This window comes from Stegodyphus dumicola, chromosome 5 (genome assembly GCF_044657685.1).
Source record: "Stegodyphus dumicola isolate Sdum_Otavi_A_Nest chromosome 5, ASM4465768v1".
Lineage (NCBI taxonomy): Eukaryota > Metazoa > Arthropoda > Arachnida > Araneae > Eresidae > Stegodyphus > Stegodyphus dumicola.
Window position 1 is genome coordinate 162,368,593 of NC_140772.1, and position 18,689 is coordinate 162,387,281.

The window sequence follows — 18,689 nt, forward strand, 5'->3', positions numbered from 1 at the left end:
TGAATCACCTCAGACAAGTACAAGAGCTATTGCACGTCGTCTGCAGCTAAGTCATTCCACAGTTTGGAGGATATTGCGTGAAAATGGTTTGCACCCACACCATTTGCAGAGAGTCCAAGCATTGCAAGAAAGAGATTACCCTCTTCAAGTTCATTTCTGTCATTGGTTCTTGCAGCAGTGTGTGGCGCAGGCAGGTTTCCCATCGGATGTGCTATTCACGTACAAGGCAACTTTCTCATAGAACGGCATCTTCAATAGCCACAACATGCACATGTGGTTAACTCATAATCCACATGCACATCCACATGCATTCCAAACCCGCTTCTTGGTGAATGTGTGGGCGGGTATTGTTAACGACTACCTCACAGGCCCATACCTTTTACCTGCACGTACAAATGGCTTATGTTATCCTATTTTTCTGCAAGGGGTGTTACCGGAATTGCTGCAGGATGCTCCAGCTATCGTTCGTGATTGCATGTGGTTCCAGCATGATGGTGGACCAGCCGATAACCACGTGCTAGTCCGTAACTACTTGGATGGGACATTTCCAGGCCGTGTTGGACCCGTTCAATGGCCACCCTGTTTGCCAGATTTATCCAGCTTGGAATTTTTTATGGGGCCATCTGAAGAGCATCATTTACAAGACTCCTGTTGACTCACTGGAGACTGGAGAACATCATTGCACGGTTATCCATTGCGGCTGCAAGTGTGCGCGAAATGCCTGCCATTTATCAAAATGTTTGTCAAACCCTTCTGCGACATTACTAAGCATGTATTACTTCTGGTGGTCGCAATTTTGAACATTTATCGTGAATACTGTATCGCTACAAAGAAGCACTTTGCGTTGATTTTGTACATAAACACATTTTCCTCTTGTGTCCTTTTTTTTTTGCGTTCCTACCTTAACTTGTCATTTTAGACCCTACATTCCTATACAAAAAATGCATATTTTAGTACACTTCACCACCCCTACAAGTTTGTCCCATGACCTATGAAACACCCTGCATATCCTTAAGTCGTGCTTTCCAAACATGAAAAACGCATGTTAAGTTTTATCAGTGGACCCATTACAGAACAGGAGATACAGAACTATTTTACTTCCTCCCCCAGAGTGTACTTTTTTAAACAATTAATGTTTATTGTTGCTGCATTACTCTAATTTGCAATCAAGATTTATACACATCACTTACAACAACACTAAACCTGACAGCTATGAAAATTCATCCTGATTGCTGTTCTTATGAAAAGCAAATTTGATTAATGCAAAAACATGCACCCCAAACAGTTTTATTATCTCCTGATATAGAAATAAATATCATTTATTTAAAAAGAATGTAATATGTTTTTTTTTAACCAAGATTATTAAACACATAAAGTTTATATATTTTCTGAAGTTAGATTACAGCCTTCATGATTTATAAAAATAAATGCTGCTTCTGATCTGTATAATAATCCAGTCTTACGAAACATTGCATGATTATCACATTTTGCTAATTAAGCATAAATCAGGAATGGCCCAATTGATCAGACATTTCGCTGCATCATCACCGAGAATTTTACACAGGCAGGGACCAAATTACACCCTACACAAAGGGAAAACTGCACTCCAATTTTGAATGAGACCACCAAAGTCTTATCGAAAGAAAAAGTAATTCTACTTATGAATCCTAAAATACAACTCAGGATTTACATTTATTAATGAAGAACAGCTTTTAGTTCTAGTAAATTTAAATCAGACTAAAAAATTTCTTTGATTTTTTTTTTGAAATTTTATTTTGAATGGTTATACTAGGATATTGTGGTAGATAATTACTTTAAATATTACTGAGCAGATAGGAAACTATCAGTGAAAACAAGGTTTTTTTTTTTTTTTTTTTTTTTTTTTTTTTTGTAATTTTTACAGTCAATTTACTATTAAGAATAAGAATTCACTTTGTATTTTTTGTAGTTTTAACACTATTAATGAATCATTACCTAACTTTTTTTTTTTTAGATCTCAGCATGCAGAATCAGCATAAATCACATACCTGTCTTGAAATCCAAGGGGTTGACTGCCATCCGATAAAAGTCTTCTTCGTTCAACAACAGGACTCTGCATTCCATATGTAAATGGTGATGGAGATTTCCTTGCATGGTAAGGTATGTTTTCATCATCATCAAAAATGACTTCTCGTTTATGTGAATAGTAAACAGTGTCAGGCTTAACAGAGCTTGGACTGATTATTTGCTTATTTCCATTAACACTTATTATGCTAGTTGGTAAAGTAGAATTTCTTGGGACTGAATAATCGCTGGTTTGCACTGTAGTTGTAATGCTAGAAAAATTTTTAGTTTTCGGTGATTGAGGTGCTAGAGAGGAAGTAAAAGGTCTTAAACTACTGTAGACAGGTGTATCCGGTATGGACTGAATTTCTTTCAACATTCCATGTACTAACTCATCTAATTCTGCTTGTTCATCTTTAAAATTTGAATATGGTGTACTTCGAGAAGCTGACTGTTCTGAAGGGTTGTGACTATCTATATCTAAAAATTTTAAAAAAAAGTTTAAAATAAATATTATATAATTATTTTGGTATATTAATTTCATTTTCGTTTTCTAATATACTTATCCAAAAATTTCAAATCCTTAATCCCCACTTATGAAATTAAACTGTATACAGAATAATACGGCTATTTGAAATCAAGCTAATATACATACCAAAAAGTTACAAATTTAAAAACATCATACTTGTGTTTTATTTCATGCTTAAATGACTTTACTCTTTTCCCAAAGAAAATTTTCTACATTTGAACAGCATTTTCCAATACATAGAAAGATCAATGAAAAGCTTCAAAAAATTTATAACTATAATGAACTAAATATTCTTACAGGCTAAACTGAGAGTTCTAAAGTTATGATGCAGTTAATAAATTTTCAGTACTTCCTTTTTGTAGCGACCTTGGCAAATGGCATTAGCATTTCAGGTTTAAGAAACTGTGATTTATTACCAAATTTCATAGAACAAAACTGTGATTTATCGCCAAATATCATGAAAACAAAACTGACTAAACAGTGACCAATGCAAACTGCAAATCAGATATTCATTCAATATCTACACAACATGACCTATTTAATATATACATACAAAACAATTTAATATAAATTTGCATTTATATTTCATTTAATATAATTTTGTAGTCAATTTATTATTTAAAAAAAAAAAAAAAAAAAGATGCATACAGTGTGATTAAAAAATATCTGGCAAAAGTATATAAGAAGACTGAATAAGGAGATTTTGGAATGGTGTAGAAACCACTGTGGTATCTACATGATCCTTGTTGTTCATATCACATTAAATGATCTCACTGTATAAATCAAAGCTTTAACCAGACATAATATACAATAAAAATTAATCTTTATTTTATTATTAGATATGCATACTGCTCTCAAAAACTTCTTCTTAGGTTTGCCGTATTTATCAACAGACACATGGGCACAAGATGCTTTCCCTATCGCTATCACCACAGAGTTCCACACCCCCCCCCCAGTTCTTTGATGACAACTCAAATTATGAAATTCATCAGATTATGAAATAATTCAGAGAATCCGTGCTGTCGAGCCCTCCCCCCTTTAATAACAAAATTAGGATATAAAATTAGAAAAATCAAAATGGGATTCAACATATGACAAGGTAATAATGCACATAAATAAAAATGAAATACTAATAAATATTTAATTTCATTCGATTAAATATTTCATTTCGAAAAAGCAAATTTCAAAAAAAATTTCAATTCTAACGTAAGAAGCAAGTTTCTGTAGAAGTGAACCTCTCTTCCTGATATTGTGCCAGTTAGTGTATTATAAGTTCGTTTGCTCAGATTTATTCTGTTGTACTGTCTTTAAGTTTCTGTCTAGTTTCAGGTCAAGCAAATCAGAATTCGAAAGCAAATAAGATGGTTTTACATGATCTATAGAAACAGCAGACAAGGGCATTTATTTAAATTGTGAAAGTTTTGTCCATTCTGGTAAAGACTTTATGCGGACCTGAGTACGGCTGGCGGAGCAGTGGCTTTACTCGATCGGTATGTAAGTATACATGTGTACACAATATTAAGTTAGAACTTATGTAATATTTATCTTGACAATGCGCAGATGTCACTATTGGGTGCATTTCTATGCTGGAGATTGGTGATGAATTGAGTGTGACATGGAGATATCTTAGATGGAGTTATCCTATATCACTAGGCAGCCTGACAGTTGTGCCGTACACCAGTTTTGCAGAAGATGTCTGCAGATCCTCCTTAACGGTGGTCTGTATACCAAGCAGAACAACTAGGAAGTGTTTCAGTTCCGTTATTGGTCTCATAAGCCTTGAGAAAGGATTTTAAATGCCAGTGAAATCGTTCAACAGTGCCACTTGACACTGGATGATAGGCTGTCATTGTGATTCTGTTTGTACTCAAAATGAAGGTAAACTCCGCAAATATTGTGGATCGCATTTGAAAACTTTGGTCTGATGTTATGACTGATGGGCAGCCAAATCGAGATATCTGTGAGCTGAAAATAGCTCTGCAAATAGTTTCCGTTCTTATAGCAGGGACAGGTGTGGCTTCAGACCATCTGGAAAATCTACCTATTAGAGTCAAAAGGTACATGTTGCCTTTTGATAGAGGTAACAGGCCTACAATATCCATGTGGATTTCTGAAAATCATAGTGTATCTTTCCGATCCTCATTGTCCATATCACATTAAATATTCTTGCTGCATTAATCAAAATCTTAACCAGACATAATACGCAATAAAAATTCATCTTTATTTCAGGGACAGATATGCATACCATTCCTGGACAGCCAGTCTCTATTCTCCCTCTGTGCTTCTTTAAAAACTTATCCTTAGGACAGCCGTATTTATTGGCAAACAAAAAAAGATAGATAAAAAAGGTAGATAAAAGTGTTCTGCTGCCATAAATCAGTATTCCCCATGCAGCTTTCAGGCTGTATGCATCACTACATGAACATAGTTCACTGATGTCCAATTTATCAAAGAGACTGTGGACAGAAATGGAAGAACTGCAGAAATGGAAGAAAGCATTGATAAAATGCGTTTCAGTGAGTTCTATGTTCATGTAGTGATGCATACCACTTGAGATTCACAATAGAAATGACAATTTACACCACCAAAATGTTTACATAACATAATTTCTGTGCACATGTTCCACTACAAAATCTACTTGGTTCAGTCACCTCTATCTGCCTTTACATTTTTACTGGCTATTTTTGAATCAATCTTCTATAAGCACATCCAAAATTTATCTTTAAAAGACACTTTCTGGTAGTAACAATTCATTGAATACGCTTCATAATGTATACAGTTTTATGGTTGATGTGATTGATGTCTGAAAAGTAATTCTGCTAGGTACGACTGTATGTGACAGAGTATGCCTTTTTCTTCTGCCATTTCATTAATCCCCACTTGCGTTCTGCTTTCTGGATATAACATATTTTTCAATCAAAGGCAGATTAAAAACAGTAAGCATATTAAATATTTAGCAATGAAAACTAATATATTTTAAAGAAGATAATTTTCAATAGCTGAAGAAATGTAAACCATATGTACATGTGTAAATCAGTAACTGTTTTGTTCTTCCCAAGGTAGAAAGTCACTAATTTCTTTTTCTTGAAAAGACCATGAAAATATGAAAGTACCAAATTATCTAAGTGCAAAAATCTCACATATTTGTTTAATAAACCAATATAAAGAATACTTCTGTAAGTAAATTATAAAGTGTGATAAATTAAATGTTAATATATTAAAACAGGTTTTAATATTGTGTGCGTACAGGTTTGTAGTGAATTAAATGCACACAGAACCAAAGATAAACTTGATAAAATTTATTGCTCCAAAAGAAACATTTTACAGTTCTGGAACTTTAAAATGTTTCTTTTGGAGCAATAAATTTTATCAAGCTATCTTCGGCTCTGTGTGCATTTAATTCAATGGCACAATGGCTTTGGTTGCATTCACAATGACACAATGTCTTTGGTTCTGTGTGCACAAAAGTACTCATACAGCTCTTCTCATTATGACAGAGCAAAATCAACAGTTAGAACTTCAAACCGCGGCAAACTAAACCTTCGCTGGCATTCTGCCAAAATACTTGGAATCGTCTAGATTGGGTGTTCATTACATATTACAGTGTGAGAAGTCATATGAGGATTCTCTCTTCCCCAGGAGGTGAATTTACTACCTAAACATGGAATATCGAAGGAGCCTGTCATCAACTGACTTTTGTGCATTTGGTTCACATGTGCAGAAATAAATGCTAGGATTCATGCTGATGAGCAATCTGGAAACCTAGAACATCATGGACAATGAATACTTCAAAACTTTTTTTAACTTCCTTGTTTTGAAAATAAGATGACTAAAAAATCATAGAAATATAGTTTTAGTGGAAGTTTTCTTTTTGTAACATTAAAATAAAAAAATGGTCAACAGGTTTCCATCCAATTTGAGATGGATCTTCCCAGGGTCTTTTATACAAGAATTTTTTTCTCTTTTTTCTAAAATAAATTTCATGTCTCCAACGCCAACATGTATAATAATGCAGAGATTTTAGTGCAAAAATAAAAACGAAATGTAATAATTATTTATTATGTTTAATTAAATAATTAATAATAATTTATTACTGTATAATTATTATAACTAATTACTACAATTTTTTTAAGTATGTAATAATGCACATACATTTTAGCTCAGAGATAAAAAATATTAATTATAATATAATAATAATTATTTGCTGTCATAAAATTATTAACATCAGTTATTATAACTTTATTAATAAAAAATGAAATTTAATAATTAATTTTAAATTGTACAAAAAATATAACAATTGTATAATTATAATGAAAATTATTATAAAATAATTGTTATAAATTAGCTTTATATCAAACATAATAATAAAATTATGTATAGGCAGCAAAATTAAGTTTAAAAAATTCTCATATTTTTTGCTAATATATAAATAAATAGAAAATTAATAAATGCACAAAATTATAAACAGTGTAATTAAACAATATCATGATTATTTAAAAATAATTTTCTGCCTCCTTAAGTCCTTTTTGAATGCTGTGAGAAATGGAAAAATTCCTTATATGATGCACGTCCATCTTCTCTATTTCATGAATAAGTAAATCCGAATGGCGCATGTGTGTTTGCAGTCATGGTTGCGGCTAAGGCGGTCAAACTATACTAAGGATGTTAAACACAACACAATGTAAAACGCATCTATATAGACAGAAGCTCGCACGGACATTTTTCAATACACCAAAGTTAAATCTAAACTGAGAACTGATGCACTCTCCAGTTTTATATAATTTTTCCCCAGCTGACGAAAAGTTTCCAGTACCTTCCATTTCTCGGAATTACTAGAAGGCATATATGGTTGCAGTTACATACAGGGTTTGTCCGGAAAGTAGTAGAACTGATTTTTTTTTTTTTTAATTTATTCACAATTTTGACACATTGATTTAGTTTTTAAAATATGCCCATTCTGCATCAACACAGCATTTTCAGTAACTCTGGCAATCACTGAAAGCTCCCTGGAATGCTTTTCAGCTCCCTCATAACGGCCTCTTGAATGGTCTGGACTGAGCCGTGTTGCTGTCCTTTCATGACCTTTTTCAGTCAGGAAAAGAGGAAGAAATCTGAAGGTATAGTCTGAAGGGCTGTACATGTACTTCAGAAAACGAGTTGCCTGTGTCCATCCAGCTATCGCTGGATCAAGGAGGCTCCCCAGTTACTCTATAGCCCAGATGTTGCTGCTTCAGACTTTTTCCTCTTCTCTGAAAAAGTTCATGAAAGGATGGCACCATGGCTCGGTCCAGGGAATTCAAGAAGCCGTTACGAGAGAGCTGAAGAGCATTTCAGGGATGTATCAGTGATTGGCAGAGTCGCTGGAAATGCTGTGTTGATGCAGAAGAGGGAAATTTTGAAAACTATTAAGTCGATATCTCAAAACTGTGAATAAACTTTTTTTTAAAAAAATTCAGTCCTACTACATTCCGGACAAACACTGGATACAATTAAAGTTATATAGGCATTTAGGCCAATTACAGTTATACAAGAGCTGGACCAATGTGCGACCAAGTTTAGCGGCATTTGGCGTTTTATAGCAAAATTTGGCGATAACAATTAGTCGCCAAAAACTGTCATCAGCTAGGCAAAGTCTCGCCAGTTTAGCGACATAGAAATTTACTTTAATATCGAACAGACTTGCCCCGGCAATCTTATTTTTCCAGGAAAGTTTTGTATTTCTTGAGGCTATTCATGTTATATTATACAAATTTGTAACACTACACAAACGTTTCATGGTACGTAAAACCGCTGTTCTCAGAGGCAATATAATGTGCTTCAAAACACACCTCTTTTCAATCCTTAATTAGTCAAATGAATTAGCTGTATATATCACAGCAATAAGGTGCTGGGAATCTTTTTATTACATCACTGACAAACAGAGGTAAAAGAAATCACAAATTTAAATTGACTACATTTCAGACTATTAATTCAGACTATGGAAAACTATCACACATATTCTGCATAAATGTTTCTCCCTCTCTCTCTCTCCATGTGAAATCCAACTCGTAAGTGATTTAAAAGCATTTTCTTTCCATTCCATACACCTGTTACTTAAGTTTCTCATACACATTTTAACTGTATTTTTAAAACTAAATTATCAAATATGCTTAGTAGAAATTCACCATCATTAAATCACTTTTCAAAGGATTTTCTTTCAGTACAGTAAATTTAAAGGGGAGAAGAGAAAGCTCAGGTTTTTAACCAAATGGTCCAAATAATAATAAAACATGGCTATTCATTAAATAATAATAAAATAATCATTTAACATTCCTTCATTTACAAATATAAAGTATGTGGGTGGCTTCATGGGTATTAGATGATTGAAATCAAGCATTGATATTAATTCATTTCTCTTTTATTTCTACTAATGTCTGCAAATATAGATGTGTAAAAATTAAACATTTATATCGGTCTAGTCTAAGAATTTTTTCACATGCTTTAATCTTCCAGACAAAGTACTACACAATATCACAAGAAACATTAGTATATGAAAACCATGCAGGAGAAAAAAATTGACATGCAATTACAATAAGCAAATTCAAATATTAGTACAGCAACTCACCAACATTACGAATACCAGAACTAGATGAAATTCCTGAATCAATACTATGAGGTCCTTCCACATCAGTAAAAGTTTCTCTATTCATGTGTGGGTGAATCAGTACATCAGTGTATTTCTTCTTAGAGACAGTAGCATATAGACTACCGTCCAAAGGCCCTTCTGTGTAAAGAACTACTATAAATAAATCTTTGTTCCCACATTTCACTGTTTGAGATACTTCAATATTTTGGGGAAAAAAATGAAGATTCCATACTTCAAGTATTAAATCAAGTATGACAGAATATTCTAAATCTTAATTTAAGCTAAGAATGACCCTTATAGATTAACTATTATGGTAATGGTTTTTAAATATATTAAAAACGATGAAATCATACACTGATGAGTATTTTAATGAAATTACCTTTTTATCTACAAATTTACATATTTATGCACAAAAATATGCTTACATCAGTGGCATAGCTAGGGGTGAGAAAGCGGGAACAGCAGTCCCTGAGTTCAGCATCCACAGGGCACTAAACTGATGTTTTCAATTGCACTTTGGCAAATTGGAAAAGGTACAAAATCATCAGTTGTCCTAAGTGAAAACCTTAGTTATGCCTCTGGCTGACATCAACAGCATAAATATGAATTTTCTATTCTTAAAATATGTAAACTATAGACAACTGCCTACATAATTATCAAAAATATTCTGTAATATATAATTATCAGTTTAATTAAATAAGAACTGCCTTTTTCTTATTTGACATGCCTTTTTTAAAAATTAGACAGCATTTAGCTTTCTAACGACAGTTAGGAACATGTATTTCATATCTGATCACCAATTATATTCTATAAATTATATTCCTCACCAATTATATTCCTGTATAATTCTATAAATGAGAAAATTCCAAACAAATTAAAACAGCAAATTTTAAGTAATGCTAATTACATGTTATCATGTAAAATTATTTAGCTAGCTGAAATGTTAATACATAATACAAATAATAATTTCTATGTATTTGAGGATAAAACTTTATACAGTAAACTCTTGACGAGCATAGATTTACAAAATGCATTTTTTCACACATACAATATCTTAATTATTTCATTCATATGGAAGAATGACATCAGATATGGAAGAAGTCAAAGAATTAATCAAGAAATGACAAACGAAGAATGGGATGATCTTATAATACCAGCAACTTGCATAAAGCAACAGTAGTGAAGAAGGTAAAACACCTTTATCTTACAAGAAATTAAATGAATTGTTAATTAATATCATAAGAACTGTCTGATTTTGCAATGCTAGATTGACCCAAATGAATAAAGAAGAGAGCACTTTAGAAGAAGCATTGGAAAATCATGTACTGTTTTCTGGAAAACTTTAAAAAAAAAAAAAAAAAGTTGTGCAGTTAAGAGTGCTGAGTTAACCTGGAAGAAAAATTATCCGCTTTTTAAAAAAATAATTTCATCAGGGACCTATTTAATAATACTACAAATAACAAATAATTACTTAATACTACTAGGAATAAAAATGTTTCTTTTTCCCTTTTAAATTACAATATTCCAGTTTGTTTAAATTATACATATTATAGCATACAAATTAAACAGGAGAAGAAGACAATTTATATACATACCTTCATTTACAGTTATAAAATTAACCAAAAATATGACCTCCTTTAGCACAGATGACCTCTAGAATGCAGTTAGGCATTGACTGTACTAGCATTCTGCCTATAATTTTACTTCTTTATTATGAAAACCATACTTTTATAGTATTCTTAATCATGTACTTTTGTCATACAATTTATTTTACTAAGATATCTTCCAGGTTTTCTAGGGAATTTAATTTTAGTGAATTTTTAGGCCAATGTAGCATAACAATTTTATTTTCCAGCATGAACCTTCCGACAGATTTTGAACTAAAACGTGGTCATGTTGAAATGTCCCTGCACAGGTTTTTGACAATGGCACCATTCTATGTTTTAAATTTTCTAGATACTTCAATGAATTTATCATTCCGTCAACAGGAATTAGATTTCCAGTGCCATCTGCAGTGAAAAAAACTCGAAAAAATTTTTGTTTTTGAGAGCATTTTATGGTTTGGTAATGTAAGGGTCTTATTAATTAACTCCTGCTTCATTTAACAATGTTACATGTGTGTAACCCCGAATAAATAAATGAGCCTCATCGCTGAAAAAGACGTTTTTCCAGTCATTTTGTGGACCAAAATTTGTATTTTTTGGCCCATAGTCCTTGTTTTGCTTTATTTCATGTGAAGGGGAAAAAAAAAATTTTTTTTAAACACTTTCTCGCCTTTCCACCACCAGTGAGAAGTCTATGCTGCACATTTGAAAGATGAAACGATGTAATAATTCTAATTTATTGCCCAAACCAGTTTTAAATAGTCAAAAGCAAACATCCAGATGACATTAAGGCAGATAAACTGCTTTGAGGGACTTGGTGCCAGATGGCAACCAACCATAACTTTTGTGGAAAAAATCTTTGTTGCAATTAATTTTCACATTATAGTATTTTCTTAATTTGAATCATATTTGATGCATTTTTTCCATAAAAAGCTTTGTAGAATGTGAGTTCCCTGTGCATGCAATGCATTAATGGCATAACCTTCACATTCAGCAAGGGTTTAGTGTACATTAAACTGAATACCAAATTGATACACAAAGCAAAAATGAACTGCGTTAACCATATTTTTTTAAAAGCATGCAATGACTTAATAATATTGTATATTACAAAACATAATTGCTAGTATAAAAAGAACACTCATGATCATATATAACCACCAAATTTCAGCACAGTTTTAAAGGAAAAGAAAATACCAAAAGGGAAAATTTCATAGCAATACATGCAATTTGTATGCAAAACTTCACACATGCATGAATCCAAATATATTCTGCATTATAGAAGTAATTAAAAATTATATCAGTAATATAGGAAAACTGTAATTTTAAAAGAAAATGCGGTTTATTACTCACCATTGAAACCACCATCAAGAAAACCAACATCTAAAAAAAAAAAATATATATATATATATATATATGTTAGCTTTTGAATTTCTCAATAGTATTTCTATGTTCATCAAAACAGTAATAAACATCAATTTGTTACATACTCTCATCAGTATTTTATATATTCATTTCGCTTTTCAAAGCTAATAAAAGTCTATAAAGATATCAAAATGATAATATGAAGATGATTTTCAATGTTAGAGGAAATGAAGATTTTGAAAAATATGATAGAATATTTTTATTAGCATAATAACAAGAAATTAATTTATAAAACCCAAACCAGGACATAAAACTAAGTAAGTGACAAAGTAAGATAACAGCAATAAAGCAATATAGTACATGACAAAGCAGCAGAAGAAAATGGAAATACTGGATTCAAAGAGGAGGAACAGATTTTACATCCTTGTCAATTTGTTACTTCTCGCATAAAACATGTCACACATTCCCCGATGGGCAAAATATTGAAGTTTGTGATATCAAATAATTTTTTGCAAGCAACTTTTATTAACCAACACAAACAAAAGCAACAACCAATGTCCTACTACGTCCGTTTTTACTAATCTACAACTTTGGAATAACTCATAAGAGATCAAGTCTGGGAGGCCATCAAAACACAACACACAGTCATCTTAATGCATGTTGATCAATCAAGTGAACAGAAATAGTCATGTCCAAATAGCATATTGTGCATGACTAAATGAATACATTTTTTCTTTTTCCTCCTATTAGATGATATACGTCAAAATTTTTGCTCTGTAGTACAAAATAATTTCCAAGCATAGAAAAATCTACTCCTTTATGGATCATGAATGAAAATTTTGATAAGCACTTCCATTTTAAAATTTATTTCAATATTTACTAAATATAAATCTGTATTTATTTTTATTTATTTATTTATTATGGGAGGCTACTGTTTACTTTCTATAACAATTTACTGTTTATACAGTTATGTAGAATCTACAGTGAAGGATTATTTTGGTAATTATGTACCACATTTAGTCACTTATTTATTTTTAAATGGGAATACTAAACTTGGTTGTAATATTTTTCACCTAATTACAATTTAAAAATAGCATTTTAGTGGCCACATCTAAGAAATAAATAAAACATCTAAGAAATAAATATGGAACACATGCTACAGCGTTACCCTCACGTTAAACCTATTTTGATGCATAAATACTGTTTTCTCACAAAAATGTTTTAGAATCTGTTTCGATGCATAATACAGTTTTCTCATAAAAATGCATTTTACAGTCATCAAATTATTTTATGCTTTTACAATACATTCAATCTTTGCACATTTTGATGGTAATTTTGTTATTGAAATAGTGCCTCCTTTTCATTTTTTAATTATTTTTTATTTTTTTAAACTTCTGATAAGCAACGAAATAAATTCGGAAGTACAAAGAATTCTGAAATGTGACTGTGACAAGGACTAATTTTTAAAAATATTTTTTAGTTAATGGAAATAAGGATTTTAGCTCTGTTCAGAGAATGAAACTAACAAAGATATAAAGTTGAGAAAGATTTATAAAAGTTTACCCAGTTTCAATTTTGCAAGTATTGACAGCATTAAAGTACAGATTACAAGCCAGTTTGTTCTTTTGATATACTTTTTTTAGCTTATTTATGATGATCTTGAACATCCTATCTTTTAAACAAAATGAATATTCTGCTGTTAAAAACATATATTAATTTAAGAGAAAATGGCATTCATGAACTCACCATAATCTAATTTCATTGAAAGTGAGATTCTGCTCTATTAATGTTCCAAAAAACATTATGGTATGCAACTTCAGAAAACACTTCACAGAAGGATTTCCTTTCCTTTTCTTTTTTTTTTTTTTTAATATATTCCTTAATGTGTCATATAATTTAATATGTATGTGATATTAATTGTTATATACTTATATTTTTAATTACTTCACATTGTGTGCAGCAATGGTTAAAAATTTCAACTAAAGCAATTTAAGTTCTACTAAAAATATATGAAACTCAAATATCAAAAGAATTACCATCAAATGTTCTGTAGTGTTATTGAATATGAGTGCCATTTAAAAAGCAATGGGGAAAAAACAGTATTTCTGAATAGTACTGATTTTAACCTTCCAGTTATTAAATTAATAACACATTTTAAATACGAAACAAAAATAGTTCTTTTAAAATACAGAGAAATCAAAAACACCAGTGTAAACAGAGAGAAATCATGGAAGCTGAACACTATTTCTTTAATAACAAAATCACCTGTGCAGGCTAAAACTACTTACCATCTATATTGTCTTCTGGATTTATATCAAAATTTTCATAAGAATCACATCTAACAAGAGGGTCATTTGCACTTTCTACAGGCATAGTAGAATCCTGAACAGATCCATTCCCTTGATGAGAAAGGTTCAATTTGAAATTAAAAAGTATTAATTTTATTATTGCAAGAATTTATTAATGATGCTATTTTGTTAGCTTCAATTCTTTTTCCACTTTCTTTAACCAAATAAGTACAGAATTAAAAAGGCTACTTGAAAAATTAAACATGAAAAAAGCAGATTTCATAAAAGTGTTGCATGCTTACCATTATTAAAATACATAACAATTTAAAATTCTATTTAAAAAATATCTAAAAATTAATTTTTGTAAAGAGCCATACAGAGAGGAAAAAAGGAAGGAGTAGGCACAGGAAAGTCAAATAGGGCCAAAGGCATGAAGCACTGTCTTGGTCACGTCCTTGACTCTGTGAAAAGAATGTCTATGATCTAGTCATTGTCAGGTTGGAAGAGAGCCACTGCAATGGCAGGACAAGGCAGGAGATTTCCAAGATCCAGCTGTTTGTTCGGGCAGTGCCTACACTCTATGTATACCCTGGTGCCATCAGGCCGGATCTTCATGCCTCTCAGGTCTGAGTCTTGCGATTGAGACATCTTGGGTGCACTTTAACTCAAGCATTGAAAATTTAGGAATAGGCAGAAAGCATCCACCTTGCGACAGCATTAGCATCAGTAAGTGTGGTGGACAAGATGGCAGGTTCGAAAATTCTGGCTTTCTTTACGAGAGAGTCAGCTTGCTTGTTCCCCTCTATGTGTGTGAACATAGAACATAGATAGGCTAGGATCCACTGAAAGATGCATGATTTCTTCTCTTCTGCAATTAAATACAAAAGTGTATTCATGTCTTGGGAGAGTTTTTGTCTTGCCATTTTGAATGGCCTCAAGTACAAATTTGTAGTCTAAGAAAACAATGATGCCATCAAAGAAAGCAGGTGTCACAAATGTGAGATAGATGTTCAAGGCCTCTCTAACAAGTTCGCTCGTGAAATTGGAAGCAATCTTCCCTACTAAAACTTTCGGTTTGAAGGTGCTGTTATCCGGATAGATAAAAAAGCTGCTGGCTCTTCCTCTATGGCAATCCGAGTTGGAAGAGCCATCAGTGTAAATCATGACCAGTTGTGGTTTCATGAGCTTCGATATAGTCTCTATATAGTCTTCAATATAGTTGATATAGCTTCGATATAGTCTACTTTCTTTTGATAGTTTCTTGCGATTAATTTTTTGAGCATGGTTTCAACCGATCCTAATTAATTTTGACAGAAGAGGGTGGCCTGACAGGGAACATGGACCCCTGCGGAATCTCAAAATATGTATGTTCCAGATTTATTTCTTGCCTGAAGTCTCTGTCATACTAAAGCATGGATTATCTTTTCAGCCTGTTCTTTGCTGTCCAAGTCTGGCAGGTGACATCTGAGATGTTTTCATCAGCACTGCTCATGATTTTGTTTGTAAATTTCAGAGGGGTAAGTTTTCTTCTGTTTTCCAGCATGGTTAATCCACATTCGGTCTCAGCCTTTAAGTTGTTTGTGGAAGAGACAACTCCAATAAGAATCTTGGAGGCTCTGAATTGGACACAATCGATCTTTTCCTTTGCTGAAGAAGATGCCAGAGCCCAAATAGGTGCAGCGTATTCCAAGATCATAATTATAATGTAGTCAAGTACAATTAACTAAAAGTGTAATGGTGCCCACCAGCGGCCGAGCGGTAACGTCGCTGAACACTAGTAGTTCGGTCCGAGGTTTGAATCCCGCGAACGGGCTGGTTCCATGGGTGTTTTCGTGGTTTTCCCCATGTGTAACGTATATACGAGCCAGTTCCCTTAGAAAGTCCTTGATGAAAGCATTCCTCCCTTAAGGCAGATAGCCCTCGAGTGCTTTGCCGTAATCTAATAGTCTTCTAATCATCTTCTTCTAAAAGAATAATGGCGAAAACATTCTGAAAAATTATGAAGTTGCTTGTATAGTACTTAACACCAACTTATTTCATGCTTTATTCACTTATCCCTACTTGTTCCAATCATCATTTTTTACTTAATTGTTTTAGTGTATTTTAATGAGGGGGAAAAGAAACTTATGACTCAATACTTTAAATTTTGTTAATACTTAATTTAGGGTAATAAAAATGACTAATGATTTGATTTCTAATTAGTACGGAATTAAATTATATGACTCCTTTATTGAATCTGGAACTGGTAATTAAATGCTTTTTGTTGAGAAAAGGGCAAGATTCTAATGCATTAAAATTTTATTATTTTATGTTTACTATATTTGTATTAGTATAAAATTTTAAAGAGTAAAACCTTCAAAATATTATAAATTCTTCTAATTTTTATCAGATGCATATTTTAATGCAAACAGTAATGATGTCAAATAATCTAAACTGGAAAACATGTGTCCAATTTTTGAAATAATTACTAATTACACATGTATTACAAAAAGATCATCATCTTATTCTGCATGTATTATATCACTATTCATTTATGCTCAACATTAATACAATAATATTCAACAATAGAGGAACCAACTGAATGAATATCTTAATTAATTAATATGGAAAAATAACTTCTATAAAGTACTGTTAAACAGTCTTTTATTTCCATATCAAACTTAATAAAATACCTCGAAAGTCTTCTCGCTGATATGAAAAAAGAAGTTCAACTTTTCCAGTGGTAGGAAATCGAGAATCTAAACAAAAAATAAATATAAATTTTAGGTTCTCGCAATAATAATAACATACTAACGCTAAAGCATTTATATTTTTAAAACTATGCTTAAAATTGTAACATAATAAGAAAACGATATACTAAAAATTCAAAATAAGACAGAGAAACTGTACAAAGGAAGAATCAGAAGAATGTAATAAATGATTTTTTAAAATATATCTTTAATTATTTACCTGAACATGCACTATCTAGTTCACTTTTATCAAATGTCATATGATCTGATTCAACCGTACAAGTGTGAAACTGGAGTTGAAAAATTGTATATCTGGCAAGTGGCCTATTACTTTTATGATAACATTTTATAAATACATCTCCTCTAATCTGCAATCCTGAATCGAAGGAGACAATAATTTTTTTTGATTTCTCAGATGCTGAGCTGAAAAGAAACAACCAATCTATATTTAAAATTGCACTGTGATAATGAAAGTTCTGAGTATTTTTTTAAATTATGCAAATGCAAAAAAAATTATATTGTAAACAAAAAGCATACAATAGTTATTTTTCTTGATTTCTGTGAGGAAACTCATTCATTCGAAATCATTTTTGCAAAACTACATACATTTAAATACATACATTTAAATTAAAATTTCTCTTGTATTGCATTTATATCTGTATTGATTGGAATTATTACGAAAATTACTTTTGCTCAACATGAACGTATAGTCTTCTTCACAGAAGCACAAGCCAAGTATTACAGTACATACTCAGAGCTGGATCTTTATTTAATAATTGCAACAAATTTACAGGAACAAAAATCATATGGGGAAAAAAAAAGTTTCATGTTAATTTGCTGTAATTTTTATTAGACAGCACCCTACTGTAATTAGTTTACTACCATAAACACTTATCAAAACAAATCACATTGCCTCTACCTGAACTTCCATGTGCATAAAATCACCTAGTAGGACTTTTAATGTGTACATATCAGTTATTCACTGGAAAGACAATATTTAAGAAGGTAAAACCATAAAATAAGTTTAATTAAATTTATATACATATTTAAAAATATTAAGACTTTATACTGTTGCTCATTTCTTTCAATCATATTCCCCATCCAAGTTCACTAGTAGTACAGCAGTAAAGTCACTGAACACTGGTAATTCAGGCTGGGTTCGATTCTAGACAAATAGGCTGGCTGCACGGGCCATATTGTACACAGATTTTCCCATACGTAATGTGGATATGAACCAGTTTTCCTTAGAAAGTCTTTCTTAAAAGCATCCCTCCCCCTAAGCAGATAGCTTCTGCATGCCATAATTAAATAAGTCAAACCAACCCTCACCCCTCTAAAAAAATAGCTATTAACATATTCTATAATTTGCACAATACAATATCTTGGCAAATTGTAATAAGTGTGAAAGAAAACAGCATCAACTAGGAACTTTTGATTGAATTTTAAAACAACTATATGAGACAGCGATTCATTATATGTCCTAAGAATTAATTCACTTAGAATTGAAGA

General features: G+C 31.7%; 1 protein-coding gene across 8 annotated transcripts in view; it reads right to left on the reverse strand.

Moving 5' to 3' along the window:
• The window catches only part of by (focal adhesion protein tensin), a 699,237-nt gene that overhangs the window by 53,033 nt on the left and 627,515 nt on the right, over positions 1 to 18,689 (reverse strand). For 6 of the 8 annotated variants that reach the window (XM_085817317.1, XM_085817320.1, XM_085817319.1 and 3 more), the window contains 6 exons: positions 17,401 to 17,603; positions 17,124 to 17,189; positions 14,452 to 14,562; positions 12,152 to 12,181; positions 9,177 to 9,347; positions 2,028 to 2,523 (listed from right to left, as the gene is read on the reverse strand). In XM_085817317.1, coding sequence (XP_085673443.1) covers positions 2,028 to 2,523; positions 9,177 to 9,347; positions 12,152 to 12,181; positions 14,452 to 14,562; positions 17,124 to 17,189; positions 17,401 to 17,603 — 1,077 coding nt within the window. The remainder of the gene's footprint in view (positions 1 to 2,027; positions 2,524 to 9,176; positions 9,348 to 12,151; positions 12,182 to 14,451; positions 14,563 to 17,123; positions 17,190 to 17,400; positions 17,604 to 18,689) is intronic. The other 2 variants (XM_085817318.1, XM_085817321.1) reach the window with 2 other exon arrangements.